We start from the raw sequence: 19,646 nt of genomic DNA on the forward strand, positions 1-19,646 counted from the left end.
TACTGTGTAGTGGAAAAGCCCCATTAATTTAAATGGTGAATGTGATAAGGATGATGAGAATAAAATCGGTTGTAATAAGATTCATTTTTCTAGAATAAAGGGTTCAAAAGTTACAATAGAGACTCCAATGTTGGTCAGATTACTAAGTCATTACCATCACTACAAGTGTGGCAATTTTCTTAATTGTCCTACTTATGATTCTTATGGCTGCCATAGACTACCATTGGGGAAGAATAATAAAGATTACGAATACTATTGCTCAGCCTTAAGTGAGACACTCATATTTTAATGTGTGTATATTTCAATAAAGATACAGAGATTTCATTGTTTGCTGATTTCATTAAGTGACTTTATTTTGATCCCCAGGGACATTTGGCCGCATATTTCATGGAGTCTTGCTTGACGAGAAGGACCCAAGCAAAGAGAAACAAGTCTTTGTGAAGACAGTGAAAGGTACATCCTCTGTTTAATTCTCATTTGATATTTGCCTTGATTCAAATATTCTAAAATTAACTTTTTAAAATTACTTTCCCAGCATGATCCAAAAAAACAAACATATGAGGGATAGTTTGTGGTAATGCACCCCTTTTATTTATAAAAGTTCATAATACAGGAATGATACTGAGGTATTTAAAAATGTTTGTACTTTGGTCATGACAGCAGTTTCTGTGGAAAATGCAAATGCCATGAGAAACTTTAGCCTTTTCTGTCACACTGGTCACCCCTTAATTTGCCCTTGTGCCCTGTTTACCCAGCACAGGACTGGTGCCAACTACCAGACAATGCCATTATACCCGCCTTTGCTGTGCCAAGCTGTTCAGTTTCCCCTCCCGGCCCTTGCCCAAGGGACAGGAAACAATATACTTTCCCCATACTCTCAAAGCATCCGTCAAAAGCTGTGCTCCAAGATAAAACCGAACCTCTGTGAACTCATTCTCAATGTGCTCACTCAGCCAGCAATCTGTGAGACTGGCTGAAAGGAGTTTGACTGCTATTAGAGTAACCAGACTTTCTTAAGTGCAAGGTGAAGCGTTTTTCAGGGCCTACATGCACCTTTTTCTAACAAGGACTTCCCTGAGAGTGCAAAAGAATTCTTTGATTTCATGTTTTTTTTTTTTTTTAACTCCCAAATATTTTGTCATGTGCTCACTCTCATTTCATTCCAAATCTGTTTGTGTTCTCACTTGGCATGTTTGGATCGATTAAAACAAACCCTGAATAAGTGTGAATGCTGCCGTCCGAACTCGGGTGCGGTTTGAATGAAATTTGATCTTCCTGGATTCCTGATGCTGTTTTGACTCCTCCAAACATTTTAAACATAAGCTCTTCACAAGTTCTCAGCTGGTCAAAATGGCGTCATATGTAGGCTATGCACATACAACTAGTGCATTTAGCCCAGCAAACAGCATTGTTTTTGGATGTTGGTAAGTTCCGTCTCAAAATAAGCATTACGCCATAAAAGCCGACCAATCACATTGTGAACGTATACCTATGCCTTTAGGTTCGATTTCTTTAGGTTCAGGGTTAAAATACCAATCTGAATGCTAAGTGGACAAGTGTAGACTTGGAATTAAAGCCTCTTGTGTTTCCCCGTTATTATTTGATTTACGGGACCGGACACCAGTTATCTTGCCAAGAAAGTTTTAATATATATATATATATATATATATCAAAATGTTGTGTTCATGCGAGGTCTATATGTTTCTCTTCCCGGTCATGCCTACATGTTTCTCTGAGAGCAGTTAAGTCACATTGAGCTTTATACACCACAGAGAGTCTTACAGCTTCCTTGTAAGGTAACAAACATGTTGCTCTGAGCTTCTTAAAATTAGAACGTATATGTCATACTTACGCGACTATCCTTGTTGTTTACATCTGTGATATACTCACATCAATGGAAACATTTATGCTGAGTGAACATGTTACATTGCACACATACCTCTAAGCAATATATAGCTTTCCCCTGACATATGTTATCTCTTCTCATGCATTCAAACTCATGTTTTTGAATCTCCATAAGATAATACAACTGATTATGAAAATTAATAAAGAAAAATAATACAGATACATAATATTTAATAATGAAATAATATTAAAAGATGAAATTTTAGTCTTTAACCAGCACTAAATGTTTTTTTTTTTTTTTTTTGGTCCAGACCAAACAAACCAAGCAAACCCTTGGGTGACAACTTTAGACTTTCAACCACTTTCTTCTTTGTTTACTTTCTTCTTTAGAACACAAAAGGCCAATCTAAGAATATTCTGGCAGCATATTTTATTAGATTCATTATGAATCTGAATGAGTACTGGGGATGTCAAGCTCTAAAAATTATGACAAAGCACCATAAATGCTTCAAAAAGGTAGTCCATATGCTATACCAACTCAGCCAAAGCCATAAAATAGCTTTGTGGGACCAAAATCTGACACTTCCGTGGTGCTTTTGTATTGTTTTTGAAAGCTTTAGTCCCCATTCATTGTAATTGTTTGGAAAAATGCAACTAGCACATTATTATTGTTTTTTTTCTTTTTGTTGAATGGGGAAAAAACTGCTACCCTTAAGTAATAACACAACCCTTTTTTATTTGACACTGAATTTGAAAAACATGTTCTTCTATTTACTATCCTTTGGTGCTGCTTGGCTTTTACCAGATTTGTGAGGGTTTACCTTGTCTCGCATAGCCAGACCTTCAGACTGACTGCAGAAGGTCTGGACTCTTATCGCAGGTTTCATTGGCCAAGGACCTCCCAAGAAGATGTTTGACTGACATGTAACGCAACCAATCACAGTTTGTTTAGTTCTGTCATGTTTCAGGGTGTGAAAATGTAAAGTCGTACAGACCGGTCTTTTGTCCACTCATTGTCACAGTTGTATACACGACAGCTTTCTTCCATGAGGGGGTTTGGCATCACAGCGGCTTTGTTTCTAGACGGACTGTTAAAGAATTTTCCGAGGGTAAATCTGGTTGGTCTGATCTGATCTGGTTGGTTGGATCTGATCATCTGATGACGACTTTGAAAATCTCAATGTTTTCAGTTAAGTGTGCCATATGCATCACACAGGGTGGCCGCGGGTCATTAAAAAGTCTTAAAAAGTCTTAAATCAATTTTCCTAAAAATAAGACCTTAAAAAGTATTAAATTGTCTTAAATTCAGATTGGATAGGTCTTAAATATGTTTGTCATGTCACCGCAAAGATGCAGGCAAAGGCAATCGTTCTGCCAGCCAGGTCGAATATTTTCTACAAGGTAACGTATCCTGTGTGTGTGTGTTAGAGACACGTGGGTGCGATCAAACAGTGGAGTCATGAAAAATATACGTCATTTTGATCATACAGGACAACATTCAGTCTGCAAAGTGTTTACTTATATTTGTGTAGGCCTATACTCGCATAAAAACACAGCAAAAAAGCAAAAGCATAAAAAGCAAAACATATTTATCCAACCCCTGTCTGTGTGTTGTAACGTCTGTCAGAGTCCTCAAAGTCTGCCCAGATGAAGAATAGTAAAGAAAGTACAAACAAACTGGTAGTTCCACAAGTCCTTTTATAGTTGCTTTCTTTCAGTTAAGCACACTCTTCATATACATGTCGAAAGAGTGGATGTTAACAGGTTAAAGAAAACACTCTGTAAAACGCTACAAATCAAAGTGGAAGTAAACGCATTTTATAATAAAACAAACCCGCGATAGATCGGTCATCTTCCTCTTTGCGCAAGCATTCTCACTCTCACTGAGCGTCCGCGCTCACATTACAACATCACGCATATATATACTTTATTATTTAAAACATACAGGGCTTAAGACATTTATAAAAATGCCTTCTATATTTCTTTTCACTCCACTGTACTCCACAGACGACCACACGTATGCAATTGACAATCAGTTCTTGTCATTTCACCATATTTTTGAACAGACAGTGTGTTTACTTGGAAGTATTACTATATATTTCCATCGTAAGTTTGGTCTTAAATTTAATTTAGAAGTGGTATTAAAAAGACTTAAATTTAAATTGTTTATACCTGTAGCCACCCTGTCACTCTTTCAGCCAACAGTCTGTGGGTTACCTAACATTTTGATGAGAAAGCTTTGACACCTTTTTTGCCATGTTTGCCTCACGTTTGGGTTGTACAGGGTTGCGTCACAAATCAATTGACTCGCTGTTCTTGTATTTGACTGTGCAGATCACGCCTCGGAGGTACAGGTGACCATGATGCTTACAGAAAGCTGTAAACTACGGGGTCTTCACCACAGGTGAGCCACAGACATCTCATATGCTGATTTCTTTCAATGTTGCCAAACACAAGGTTTTGAGAATGATGACATAATACACTTGTGTATGTGAATATAAATTACTATTCTTTCATGATGGGTGAATTTAAATTACCTTGTTCACAATGGAGCATGTTGTGTAATGTTGGGGTGTTGTGACAGTGTTGTGATAACCACATCCCAGCTATGACACTTCTATGACTACTTATCTACACACTTCCTCTGCTGGGTAAATTACTGTCTCTCTTCCTCTGCATTCTTTCTTCATTAGTGCATTCTCTTTTACCATGCTTCATAGAAATGAGTGTGGTTTCAGATGTTATGCATTTCTTATAAATCACTTTCTGCCTTGTTGGGCAAGGTATCATCGTTAAATGAAACTATTAAGACAAATACTAGCTGTAGAAAATTTTTTTTTTTCTTCCCTCCAGAGATTCAATGCCATAATTTCACAAATATAGTGACTAGCTTTTTGCTGGTGCCAGCTATCTGACAAATCCAGTTTTAGGACCAGTGCCTAGACGTTTAAAGGGATTCTTCACCTCTGGAAAGATGAATGTGAATTTAAAATGGGTCATTTATGTAGAAGAAATGTGAATTTGGAGCTTTCTAGACTGAGAAAAGCCAGAAAATGTATTTTTGGCTTATGTGGATGAAAGACAACAACTCCCAGAATGCACTTGCTTCACTGCCCTAGGAGGCCATGCCTACCGGTAACAGAGCACAGTTGTTAATCAAATAGTCTGGGCTGCTAGTGAGTCTCTGTGATGAGTCTGCCCGAAAATGTGTTTCGAGATCGCCCAAAATGTCCAGGATTCGGCTTTTGCGTTCTACAGTCACCATTCATTATGTTTACTTTGGCGAGCAGGACGAGACTGAGGGTCGCGGGAGAACAGCGCGAGGCCGGTGGCGTGATTACCGATGAGCGACACCTGTGAGATGCACCGGTCTCGTATCTCTCACAGAGGAGCGGGAATGTTTTTAGCAATGTTAAAACCAATCACTTGTTTAGCGTTCATGTAAACACTACATTCAGATTCACCAATGGAATGAATTCAGTTAGATTGAAACAAAAGGTGTGCATGTAAACAGTGAATGGCGACTGCAGAAAGCAAAAGCTGAATCCAGGACATTATGTACAATCTTGACGGCCAGACAGGTCCAGGAAAAAGAGAATGATAACGCCTACCACTCAGCTTTCTCCAATTAAGTTACTCAGCTTTCTCCACAGAACAAGAGCCTGCTAGCTTAGCTTCCAAAAAAAGATGGCTGACACTATGCGTACATTCTGTGAGTGAGATCCCACCCTCTATGGGTGGGTTGAAAACATGTGGGACTGGCCCTTATTCTTTAGTCTCTGGCCAAAAAATCCTCCGATGAGGCAAAATGACTATTTTTGCATCATCTGAGGATTTTTTACAGACAGAAATTACATAAATCACTCGTGTCAGGGGGAGATGAGTTTGGAAAGCACAGTAATTTGAAAATACTAAAGATTTCCTACTAATACAAAGCTTAATGCTAAATCCTGAAGTATCCCTTTAATATATACGAGTATATATTGCTGCCATATTGTTTATCTACTGTCGTAATATTAGAAATGTATCTGTATCAGTGTGAAACGTTATTTATGTTTTTAGAGTAACTTTAAGTTTGAGTGTAAAATGAATCTTAAAACTAACATAAATCTCATTTTTATTGTACATTATAAGCTATAAATGCTAAGTTCACTTGTGACATTTTAAAACGATTGGCTAAAGTTTTTAATTTATTTAGAAAAAATAGTATAGGAATTCAGTCCTATCTTGTTTATTGGTTAAAACCGAAACTTAAAAAAAAAACATTATATTGGAAAAAATTTAAAACTAAATAAATGTTCTCTTGGAATACAATGACATTAAAAACTAAATACTGATTTTGTAAACCTGGTGCTCATCTACTGTATCAGCATAACTTCACATCATATTAAATATCACTTCATGTTCATTCAGAATCTTTTTCCTGATATTCATATAGCGGCGGTAGAACAGCCCTGAGGTCGAACATTCTGTTTAGATTTTTCTGTTTCCCGCTTGGTTGCCTTTTGGGATGGGCTCAGACTTATATCCTGTCCCGAGCGCTCCGAGCTTTGCAGTCACGCAGACCCGTGTCTGGGGTTAAACGGTCAGCGCAGCCCATGACTTCAATTATTCTTTGTCAGAAACGAATCACTGATTGAAATAGTATTATGCAGACCGAAGTGTCCTTTGGGTAGCATGTCACTTCTTGTCTACTTAGTGTATCACTGCTAGCGGGAATCAAATAACAGTTATTAATTTCTCTTGATGTTTTCATTGAATCCCCCACATTTAAATGTGTGGTTGTGTACTTGTTTTGTGTCTTCCTGCAGAAATGTGTTTGAAAACTTGGCCTTCTCCTGCCATTTGTCCCTTTACTTACACCAACAAACTTTAACCCATTTTTCACTGGTCTGTTTACATTTAGGAACCTGTTACCCATCAGCCATGTGTGTATAGAAGATGGTGAGAAGCCCATGGTCATGTTGCCTTATATGAACTGGGGAAATCTTAAGCTTTTCCTGCGCCAGTGTAAGCTTGCTGAGGCCAACAACCCACAGGTGAGACTACTACAATATAGAGAGATTGTATGCCAGTTGTGCTTTGAGGCAGGAATAAAATATAAATAAAAACACCCCACAAATGTATTCATTCATTATATACACTACCAATAAACAGTTTTGGATCTTTTTATGTTTTTAAAAGAAGTCTCTTCTGCTGACCAAGGCTGCATTTATTTATCGACTTTTGACTGGTAGTGTATATGAAATATCTAAATATATCAGAATGTATTTTCACATTTATGCTTTTAAATGAATATATGAATTTTGTTGCATTAGATAAAATATCAAATCAAAGTTTGAATGATTAGACTATCCCCTGCTTCACTGCTTTGACATTAGTTGTGAAAAGAAGCACGCTCATTTTGCAGGCTGGGTTATATAACATGCAACATTTATACTGAATCCACATTTATGCAAAGAATAGTTTTTGACCTGTGTGAATTCAGCTAACAAGTTGTGCAATGACTCCTCCTGTTAGCCATATATCAGTCTGAGGCAGGTGTTTACATTAGAGACCCTCCGGCAGAACACCTGGAATGTTTAGATTATCCTGATTTTAATTGCTTTCTTTACAACAATGAATTCATTGTGCAGATCCTCTGTCAACATCGAGCGAACCTTCTATGGTAGGTGCTTTACAGTAGTGTTCTGTGCACAATTGAGACTTTGTAATGTTAACCCTGGGTGGTCTTTTATTTGGCTGCCACTGAATCCTCTTCAAAGAAGAGATTAAATAAATTCGTTCAGTCCGACATCTCAGATAAAATGCAGGGATGCAAACAGTGCGCTTTTCGGCGAAAAAAGCCACCTGCTTTTTTCACGTCAGTTTGGGTGACTTGTGAGAATCGTGCAGATCCAAAGAGTTTGTTGTTAGGGGTAGGGGTGTCAGATTATAATTTCACCAACAGTAATTCTGGATTGCCTCCACCAAACAAGCAAATAGGAAATAAGCAAATCAGAACACTGCGTGCCAGCATGAACCTCTATTTTATTTCTTCCACTAGCTCGTGGCCTGATTGGAGGTAGCTCGTCAACTGGCCGCGCAAGGATGGCATCGTGTGCGCTCACTGTGCAGAAACATGGATGGCATTCTGCGCGTGTATACCGTGTTTTTTGCCCTTGTGTCATCTGAGCGAGTTTTGAGGCTAAATAAACGCCGTAGGGCCGTTAACATATTGTGTCTTTTGCACTCTCGTGTTCGCTATTTAAAATGTAGGCGCGCGGCAAGCGCGCTCATAATTGAAGCAATTTTTTTTTTTTCCTGGCACAGCGAAACTCTTTTAGAATTCCGCAAGCGTAGAACCAACCACTATTGAAGTAAACATGAAGGATCGGGGTGCGCCCAAACACTACCGGTGTTTTTCTCTTCTCCGAAAATGAATCTGTAACAGGGATACAGAAAGCTTTTCTCGTGGTGAAAATCTATTAGCTAATAAAACTTCTTTGTCCTTGTGGAGAGCGCAGTGCATGGATGCTTAGCAACGACAGACACCACGGGAAAATCGGACTGAATTTTACTATTAATAATAAAGGATAAGCTAATGTGCATTAATGTAAATGTCACGTAATTGTATTTTTTTGACTCATTCTTTTCATAAAAAAATGATTTAAAGGCTGAAATATGGGAGGTTTATCTTTTTATAACAACTTTTTTGTGAAAAAAGATTTAAAGGCTGAAAAATGTGAGGTTTGTCTTTGTGTGTATATATATATATATATATATATATATATATATATTTTATTTATTTATTTTTTTTGTGAAAATTGATTTAAAGGACGAAACATACTGTATATGTGCCCTAGGGGTGGGCCGGAGATGGCAGGGATTGGTGGCAATATAAGTATCTGGATATTTTCCGCGGGGCGAGGGCTTTAAAGCTACACTGTGTGATTTTTACCCCCATGTAGTGGTGAAAAGGTATATGACCATCCAGTGAATATTAGTTTCTGTTCCTCTCAATTCCGATTTCGTTTTAACTCCTACGGTGGCCAATGTAGTCCAAGATTAACATGGCTTCCAGTTCGACCTCACCCATGAGTGTTAACTCGAACGTAAACGCGAAAGGCGAAGCTTGAATTAATGTCCCTCTTTGGCTAATGTACTTTCAAGATGGAGGGGCAACATGGCGACCGACATTAGAACACCTTACCCGTATGTATTTTCAATGGCATATTATAGACTCACGAGAATACTTTATTACTTGAACGAAGTAAATATGCATTAATGAGCACATATATTTTTGAAAGAACTAAGTGTTTTTAGCTAAGAATAAACTAAGAGGTACACTGTGTTGCTTTAACCTCTCTCTTTTTTGACCATACATGTGTTTGCATCCCTGAAGTGAAAATGGTTGAATGGGTACTTCAAGCTATCAGTGTTTCTACTGCAGGACCAATCTTGGTGTTTGTTATGTGCAATTGCGTGTTTCTTTTTTTTTTTTTTTTTTAAATCGTATATAAGCTTTAGATAATACCATGCATTTTGACATTGAAAGTGGAAGGTTGCTTTTTTTTATTTACTGCCAAGATTTTCACCTGTCACTTGAACTGTATTTTAGATGCATGTCTGTTTGCAGCCTTGCAAGGGGTGTGCAAAACTACATACTTTTAAAATGTCTGGGGTTGAAGAAGCACTGTCATTAGGCTGGTTTAGGGTCTTTAACTTTGTCAACCAGATGCTTGCTGAATCAAACACCTGGATTGAGCCAGACTGAATGGAACAGTATGCAAGTATCTTGTTTTTAAAAAGAAGCACGTCATAGTGACTGAAGTTGCTTGTCTGACCAACAGAGAGCAACATTTAAAGGGGTGGTTTCCTGCTTTTTTTTCTTTGCATGATTGTGTTTATAGGGTGCAATATAACATGTCTTTGTGGTGTTTTTTTATTTATTTATTTTTTTCATTTGAACGAGCGGTTTACATCCTGATGAAACCACTCCCCCAGAAACAGGCAATGGGCTCAGATTGGTTATTTTGGGGTGGTGTGTTGTAATTAGCTAAACTGCGTAGTGCACGTTGTCCGGAAACTTCACACCCCATTACCTTTTTGGGCGAAAGTTGCATGTGCTCCTGTCAAATGTAAATAATGGTGTCAATACTGCCGTATCAGTTTGAGCCAGATTGAGAATCAGACCCAGAAAGCGGCGATGAAGAGAGTCAAGCAGATTCTCCCCAGACACGGCTCTTACAAAACTTTTCTGAATGGTACATTTTATTATTATTATTATTATATTCTATTGTACTATTATTATATAAGAATTTCAATATGCTGTTACTCAAATGCCACTTTTGATTGTTAGCTTTTTAAAACGGTTCTCTCCTAATTAAACATTTAATGTAACTGAATAAATGACCGTAACTGAATAAATTAGTAATACCGTTTTTTAAAGTTATTGTTTTATCGATATAATAAACAACCGTTCACTGAGAACAGCAGCTGAAGTTTGCTGTTTTGATTAAATATAATGTTTTGAACTTTATACAGTTCATGTTTGTCTTATGCACACAAAATACCCTCCAACTTACTATAAACAAACAGCGTTGGCATTGGTTTACGTTCTTGATCAAATCGAAAAATTAAATTACGTCATAAAGTGTACATGGAAAATACATTTACAAAATTAGTACATAAATACAAATTCAGGTCCAAAATGTTTGTACGCGAATGTCATAGACACGAAATAGCATAACTAAGTGGCTACTAAAGCCAGCGCTTGCATTTGTTTATGTCTTTGATAAAACTAAAACATTACGTCTGAAATTATACATGCAAATACATTGAAAACGATTAAGCAGACTGATTCGGCTTTGAGTTCATGGAGATTCTGGAAGCTGTTTTCTGTAAATGCGCAGCACAGAGAGCTAAAATACAATTGTAATATTCAGGAACATAATCGAATATAAATTTGAGCTTTTGTTGACTAACTACAGCGTCCGTGGGAAGCCCGAACACTGAAGACCTGACAGCTGGGTGAAAATAACAAGGCATGGCTACAGCTCTCCACTATAACCCTTCCTCTTTGACAAAGCCGTAGAAATATGGCTATACCCCATTTTTTGCATAATCCAGAGGGAGGGTTGATGTAAATTTATGGGTTAGTTGCGTATAAAACCCAGGAAGTATCTCGTTGTAGTCGCATTCAAGTCGTTTTTGAAGGCATTAAACTTCCTGATTTTTAAAAGACGAAATCTCTGCTTACGTTGAACTTTCAGCGCAGCAAATTTGCAGATACTGTTCATGCACCAACAGCAACATTACACACTATTTAAAATGAAAATAGTGAAATCGCAATCTACCACCCCTTTAAATATTAATGCTTACATATTTAGAATGTCTAAATATTCTGTTTAACAGAAACTATGGAGGCATTGTCTCGTAACTGTTCAAAACTTTGAGATCAGTATTTTATTTTTTAAAGAAATTAATACTTTTTTTTCAGCAAGTATGCATTAAATGAATAGCGACAATAAAGCTTTTCATTTGTTATAAAAAATATATATATTTCAAATAAATGCTGTTCTTTTCTTTCTAAATCCTTTAAAAAATGCATCACAATTTCCACAAAAATATTAAGCACTGTTTTCAACAGGAAAATTCATCTGAGCCATCACAGGATTAAATAACATGAAATAATTCAAATAAAAAAGAACAAAAAAAAGTTTTAAATTGTAATAATATTTCACAACATTTCTGTTTACATCGGTTTCAAGTTAAAGTTTATTATTGTTAACCTATATTTTAATACCTGTGCATGACCAATTAAAACATTGCTTACAACAGGTGAGTTGCAATGGGAACAAATTTAGAGACGTGACTTCTCAAAGATGGGTTTAGCATGTTGGCAGCCATTCAGTTGCTGAAAGACTGTTGGCATGCTAAAGCACGCCCTTTCAGAGAAGTTATGCGTCTAAATTGATCCTCTTTAAGACTCTCCAGGTACAAAGAATAAAAAGTTTAGATTTACTAGTCACTCTCATTGACCCATCCCTATGTTCTACACGTACAACATTCTCTCTTGAGTAAACATTGTGTCTAAAACACACTAACGAAATTCACACTGAACAAACAGGAATGAGCATGCACCATCAAGCTCATCTGACACCTGAGTTTGCCATACACTGCAATTATTTTGTTCTAAAGCCTTGTGTATAGTTCCTCAGGGGAAAAAAGCCACTCATTAAGAAAGGATTACGTTATGACCCTGCCAGTTAGCACCCAGGGTTTCTTGTTGTGTCTGGATCTGTATAGATTTATACAAGGGTGCCTGACATTGAGCCAGTCCCTCTAAACAGTTAAAGCATTAGTGTTTGGCTTTGGCTCTAGGTGCAAAGGATGTTTATGTTTAGTTGAGGTAAATGTCATTACATCAGACTCTTCCTACCAACTGAGATTCAACTGAGGAACTTGTTGCTCCATCAAGTCTGGTTTCCTAAGATGTGAAGCTTAACCACGAGAGTCTGCTTACCCACTTGTCATATGTTCTCACTTTTTGCGTCTTTCAGTTTCCCAGGCTGGATCTCATTGCAGTTTTAAAAGATTTTCACACTTCCAGTGACCTTTAAAATGTCTTTTCTGATCACTGTAACCATTTTGTCCACTCTCTCTTGTTACACATACAGGCCATCTCTCAGCAAGACCTGGTCCACATGGCAATACAGATTTCATGTGGAATGAGCTACCTGGCACGGAGAGAGGTCATTCACAAAGACCTGGCTGCCAGAAACTGTGTGTAAGTGTGTAATGTACTCACACTATTTACCATCGTTCACCTTCTGCCGTCTGTGCAGGAGTATACAGCTGCACTAAGTGTTACATTTTGGCATTGGCTTTTAAAAAAGATAATGTACAGTCAATGGTTATTATTGCAATAATGTGACTGACTGGCTGTAGCTTTTATAAAATCTAAATCTTTATAAGATATAAAATCATCAATTAAGGGTGATATTCAAACTAATAAATCCCCTCCCATTCAATGCTGGCGATAATGTTTCGACATGTAATGTCACGACTTGAGAATATATATTTAGGACACCCTTTCAGCTTAAGTTCTAGCATTTATTTACATTTTTTACCATTGGTTTGCATTAACATCAATGCGTATTTTATATAGATGTCTTTTGTCTCTCTTTTTGTTGTAGAATTGATAACAGCATGCAAGTGAAGATCACAGATAATGCGCTGGCCCGTGATCTCTTCCCCATGGACTATCACTGCCTCGGGGACAATGAGAACCGACCTGTTCGCTGGATGGCTTTGGAGAGTTTGCTCAACAATGACTTTTCTAGCGCCAGTGATGTGGTAAGAGTTGCTGCTCCTTTTTTGTTTTTCTGCAACACACTTTAACATCACATAACATTTAGTTTCATACCAACAGCAGGCGGTCTCTAATGTATTGTTTTTCTCTTCCTATAGATATTTTTCCTCTAATAGAATCGTGTATCCTGTTTAACTTACAATAGTCATTTGCTGCTTTAGCTTGTTTATAAATTAATTTATGGCTCTGGTAAAATAGAGTACCTGTACACTCAAACATTTATTTTTTTCTAAAATTGTGTCCCAAATCCTGGTAATTTTAAAATTGGATAACTTCTTTATCATACCATCTGCTCCATCATGCTTTGTTACTGCAGACAATTACAGTAATCATGACTCCATTGCCCATGAACATGTTGAGTCCAGTGTCGTCGGATATGGGATTAAAGAAGTAAACATGCTTTTGAATACCCCTAATATGTATATATTCCTGTAATTGTTGTACAATCACATTTTAGATCATTTTGCAAGTCTACATTACACGTAGAACAAGTTAAAATGATAGATCACCCAAAAAATTAAAGGGATAGTTCACTTTGAAATTAAGTTTTGATATGTCTTAGCTTACCTCAAGGGCATCCAAGATGTAGGTGTCTTTGTTTCCACAGTATTTTCAATTTTAATATTTTTCTGTCAAACCGTTGTTGTCTATCAGTCATATAATGGAGGCCTATGGAGCCCACCCCAAAGACCATGCACAGAGAAGTCCAAATTAAACATGATTTACTGACTCGTTAATGTAAGTACACATTGATGGCCTAAGACATGAAACGAGTCTACGTCTATGTCACTCATTGTTTACACAGAGATTTCGGAAATTTTACCTTTCACTGTGATGAGAAGATCTAAACATATTTAGATATATCGAAATTGTTTTCAATTGCGATTTCCTGTATATCTAAATATGTTTAGTGAAAGGTAAAACTTCTGAAATCTCTGTGTAAACAATCAATGACGTACACGCGCAAGCGATCACTTGAAGGCGCCCGTGCCTTCAGATCAGTTGGACATGGCTGTGGTTACAAGAGGTAAAAACGATATAAATACTGTTCGTTTTCTCACACAAACCGCTCGTTTCTTGTCTTAGGCCATCAATACTACTTGTACTTACATTTACGAGTCATTAAATCATGTTTAATTTGGACTTCTCTGTGCATGCTCTTTGAGATGAACCCCATTTACCTCCATTATATGACTGATCGGACCAAACAACGGTTTGACCTAAAAAATATCAAAATTGAAAATACTGTGGATACAAAGACACGGTAAATGAAGGGACCGAAATCTCTCATATTAAGCAAAAAAAAAAAAAACATTCTTCAATTGTTTTTTGAAGATTATGAAAAATCCTATGGTTTTGGAATGACACTAGAGACTAAATGATGATTTTTGACTACAATAACTATCCTTATGAGCAAACTTTGGCTTAGGAAATAGCAAAGCAAACCTGTCACATCTTTTTTTCTTTCTGAGAGGTGAATGAGGGACAAATTTGTTTGCGTGTGTTTTTGTGGCAACACTACGTTCCCGTCCGTCTCACTCAAAGTGCCAAGGAAACAACCCACCCTAGACAGCCAGGAAGTACTGAACGCCGCATGGCCGCCTCATAAATGACACACCGGGCCAAAACCTGTCAGCAATCTGACCTCTGCATTCCTTAACACTAACAGAACAATAGTGTCTGGTGCTGCCCTCATGCCAGGAACAATTATTAGGGTTCCGTTTATCATAATACAATAGGAGCTGGTGATGAGCAGTGGCCTGGTATGGAAATTTACTCTTGTTTACTGGGATACGCTGGAGATTCATTTACCGCAAGGAGCTGTAGTGCAGGATACCACCCACCCAGTGAGACATGAGACAAAATGCCAGATCAGCAGTGAATGTCAACCTCTTTGATCTGTGCCCAGTTACCCTCTTATAGCTTCTCAACAAACACATCAGTGCAGGAGACGATGCCCATTTATATGTAAAGAAGCTTGACTGTTTTTAAATGTCATGAAAGAAAAGATGGCCAGGATTGTCTTTTAATGAATGGGGAGGATTAATTTCAAATTTGTTCTGCAGTCAAGTAGCGCAAACATGATTATACAGTTCTTTTACTATTTGGCGTTAATGGTCCCATGAAATGGGGTTATTTTATTTTTATTTAATTTTTTACTTGTTAATTTTTGAAACATTGGGAACAATACAATAGCCAGAAATACATTGCCTCCTGGTCACAGTACAAGTCTGTGATCGAGGTCAGGGATCCCCATTCCCAACATTCCCATTTTGTAATAAACGCATTAAAACACAGAACAGAACAGAAGGGTATTTTATTATTTTATAATGTTTCCTGGGTTGCCCTTGTAAGTATGTTTTTTTAGATCAAAAATAGTCATAATTTAGAAATAAAAGGCATTTTTTCTAGCCTGATTTTAGCCTCTGATTTGAACGCGCTGTTTGAAGGGGTGTGTCTGCTGTGGGATTCAGTGTAACCAGACACTACTGTGATTTGGCTAACATGCTTGCATATGAAATAGCTACGTATTACATGTGCAACTCTCTCGAATACTATTACTACAGCTATTATGCGTTTTTACTATTACAGCTTTTGAGATTACCGAATCGTGAGAAGTATTTAGATCTACAGTATTCCCATCACATAAAATGTTGCCATGATGAGCATTGAGCAAGCAGATGACAGTCTGTTGATTGGGAGAATGAATATCTTACCATTGAAACACAGTTTTTGCACTCTCTCTAATGCTTTCACCAATGCAGACACGATGATGTACATCATCATTCACAATTTAAATATGATTACTTTTATCCTACTAAAAGAAACAATGTGACGTTGATATTTTAGTCACTGGCTTGACTTACTGATGCATAAACAGTATTGAGCGATTTTGAGAGAAAGATTACCTTTCTAACTTGAACAATTAGGCCACACATCAGAAATTGTTGCTGCTTGAAACAGTCGGTGAAATGTTTGGACCATACTAAACTTTGGGTTGTGTCGGTGACTCTGTGCATTTCCAAAGAAAATAAAATTAACCCATTGTTTCTTCAGAGGCTCCGATGAAGGAACTAAAAAATACTTTTGTGTTCATTTTTACATCCAAACACTGATCAACTGCCATGCTTCGCTCGTTTGCAAGCCATTATATCTGTTGTATGTCTCGAGGAAAAACTCAAATCGCGCTCACACATTCGTACTTCATAGCTCATCTTCTCATGTGTGAGCCAAATTCTCTGGGTGGGAAAAGCTGAGAAATGGAGGTTACCTTTCCTCTGTATGCAGTGTTGTGCAAGTTACTTCCAAACTGTAATACATTAGGTATTACTTGTTACTGTTATTTAAAAGTAATTCATTACCTTACAATATTACTGTCTCAGAATTGTAATGCGTTACATTACTCATGTATTACTTTTGAGTTACTTTCACCAAAATAACTAAGTAGAATTTAACTTTTCGACTGTAACGATATGCAATATGAAACCGAAATCGCGATTCGCCACACGACTCAGATCCACGAACCTACAGAATCGCGACACACCTCTTCCGACTCCAGCGTTATTCTCCTTACCGTCCAGATCCAATGCTGCCTTATCTTTAAATTAGGCTATTAGTATTATTTGAAGTTAACATTTGAAGTTAACCACAAAACTAGTTGAGGATAAATTATTGAAAATTGGGGAAGTCCAGCATTATGGACATGACATTTGCAGTCAAAACTTGAAATAAAAATTCTCAGAAAATACATGTATTGAAACATATATAGGCTACTTCCTTAAAGGACTCCAGACATTAGACAAATATCAGTCTGTTTTATTTTTAATATTAGGGGAAAGACACACATTCATGCGTGACAAAAAAATAGGAGGCAAAATATATTTTTTGTAATTCTGTTAATTACACTGCGCAAATCGGATGAGGGTTGGCTCTCCAGTCTCCATAGAACTTAAAATATTAATTTTATTTTAGTTTTCGTGTTCGCATTTATGAGGAAAAAACAATGTTACAGACGCGACCGCTCTGAACTGGCACTAAAAGACTGCTTTAAAACTTTCACACAGTCTGTTGCCTTTAAGAAGTAAAAGCAGACAATACACTGTAATACAACTGTAATACAAGCCTCACTGAACATGTAACGAGTAAAATATTACTGAAAATTGATTAGTAATGCCTTACACTACTGCGTTACAGCAAAAACTAATATGTTACTGTAATGTATTACTTTTGTAATGCGTTACTCCCAACACTGTCTGTATGACACCATACAGAGGAGATTCAAGATCAGCTCGTCTGAGCTTTCATTTTCTCAAAGGCAGAAATAGATAGCCAAAGCTCAGTTTACACCGATTGAAATTTCTAGCCACTGGGGGCTAGATCATATTAATGTTAAAAAAAACTCAGAAAGTGAAAATTTCATGTCATGTGACCTTTAACAACACATCTCCCTGCATGGCAGACACATAAAGAACGTTTTAAAAAGCCACCTTACCGCACTCAAAGTAATGCAGCTTTTTATAGTCATGGTAAGTTTCTGTGTCCAAAATTGACTAACTTGATTGACTTGAACTTTTTTTTATAACAAGCTGTAAATTACATCAGTTTGTTAATAATGTAGAACAAACATTTTGATGCATGTTGAATGGGCATGACTGCGTATTTATTTGATTTGAAGCCTCTTAAATATCTCTGAACAAGCCATGATTGTGTCCAAAAGCAATGGAATAAATCCAGATTTCCTTCTTTTGTGTTACTGGAATGCTTTGTTTCCATAATGCCTCTAATGTCCCTTAAATGCTAAAGTGGACTTCATGACTCAAACAGATCTAGATAGGGGTATATTTGAAACGGTTTACTAGTTTTTATATATTTATATATGCATACAGTACATACATACATACATTCATATAATTAAGTTGGTCCATGTTGGCATGATAACACATATTTTCTGGAGATTTGTCGTCTCACATCCATGATGCAAATCTCCCTTTCCACTACATTACTATTATTTGCATATTATACTGAGACCTGGTGACTGTGGGATTCATTTGAGTAAAGTTAACTCATTGTCATGTTTAAGAAACCAGTTTGAGATGATCTGAGCTTTGTGACATGGTGCATTTAGCCTGGCTAACGCCTGGCCCAATTCTCGTTGGGTCTACTGGGTCTCGTTGAGAATTGGGTCTGGGAACCACATGCACAATTTCTCATATTTGAGGCGTGGTTTACGAATGCCCGGCGCCGTTTATTGGGTGCTAAGAATGTCTATCAAATGCGCCTGTACGTAGCTCATAGCCAATCGTTTCAATTAGAAAAACACAAGTATTATTAAGTACAGTTTAACATAGAAGTTGAAGTTGTTATTTGCATTGGAAATTGTTTGCGCTTGTACTTCACAAGTTAAAAAAAAAAAATTAATTTAATGACTAACGTCAACAACTTTAATCGGGTACGTGTGCACAGCTGAAAGTTATGCTACTAAAGCGGTAGCTGTGTATTGATATTGAAAAGCAACACAACTTAGTGGCACTGTGACAACCACAGTATGATATTAATAAATATCACTTACCATTTATAAGTTAAAGGACTTCGTCGACGACGGTGCCTAGCAGGTTGGTACTATACAACTCCGTGGCTAACATGTCTTGCCACTTTGCGCTCATCCAGGCCCCGGGACTGCCGAACAGAAGTTGGTATCGACAATTCTTTATCGCATTTTCTTTCTCAGGACACAGATATTCCAAGGTTGATATTCCAAAGGTTGACCGCCTCCTGTACCTGGTCCTCCATTAGGGCGATTAATGGCGAGACAACAATAACTACTGGGTCTCGAGAAGTTTAACGCCAAAAACGGCTCTTTTTTCAAAATAAACTTGCATTCTAAACTACTTAAAACAATATCTTAATGCTGCATCAAAAGGTAGCTTCGCGTCTGCTACCATGTTGAATCCATTGAAATAAACAAACTGAGTCGGTGTGAGGGATAGATGTCATCATCGTCTTGCTGATCCATCCCTGTTCTGTGATTGGTTCCCTAAATGAGGCGAAAAATCTGGCCATGGTATCCAGACTGCCTTTCAGCATGAATTGAATCGCGCTGCGGTAAGGCAGTATGGAGAAACCCAGACTATGGTGCATTATCCTGCTGTAAGTAGCCATCAGAAGATGGTACACTGTGGTCATAAAGAGATGGACATGGTCCGCAACAATACTCAGGTAGGCTGTGGCATTTAAACAATGCTCTGTGGGTACTAAGGGACCCAAAGTGTGCCAAAGTATGGATCCATGCTTTCATGTTTACGCCAAATTCTGACCCTACCATCTGAATGTCGAAGCAGAAATCAAGACTTTTAAGATCAGGCAATGTTTTTTCACCAATTTTGGTGAGCCTGTGTGAATTGTAGCTTCAGTGTTCTGTTCTTAGCTGAAAGGACTAGCACCCGGT

The 19,646-nt window shown here is 37.4% G+C and overlaps 1 protein-coding gene across 2 annotated transcripts in view; it reads left to right on the top strand.

Annotated features, from left to right (window-relative positions):
* The window catches only part of ryk (receptor like tyrosine kinase), a 74,460-nt gene that overhangs the window by 52,274 nt on the left and 2,540 nt on the right, over window positions 1-19,646 (top strand). For both annotated transcript variants that reach the window (XM_039691550.2, XM_039691551.2), the window contains 5 exons: window positions 367-453; window positions 4,180-4,249; window positions 6,752-6,884; window positions 12,507-12,616; window positions 13,026-13,185. In XM_039691550.2, the coding sequence (XP_039547484.2) occupies window positions 367-453; window positions 4,180-4,249; window positions 6,752-6,884; window positions 12,507-12,616; window positions 13,026-13,185 (560 nt within the window). The remainder of the gene's footprint in view (window positions 1-366; window positions 454-4,179; window positions 4,250-6,751; window positions 6,885-12,506; window positions 12,617-13,025; window positions 13,186-19,646) is intronic.

Source organism: Pimephales promelas, chromosome 8 (assembly GCF_988280905.1).
Source record: "Pimephales promelas chromosome 8, fPimPro1.hap1.1, whole genome shotgun sequence".
In the NCBI taxonomy this organism is placed as follows: Eukaryota; Metazoa; Chordata; class Actinopteri; order Cypriniformes; family Leuciscidae; genus Pimephales; species Pimephales promelas.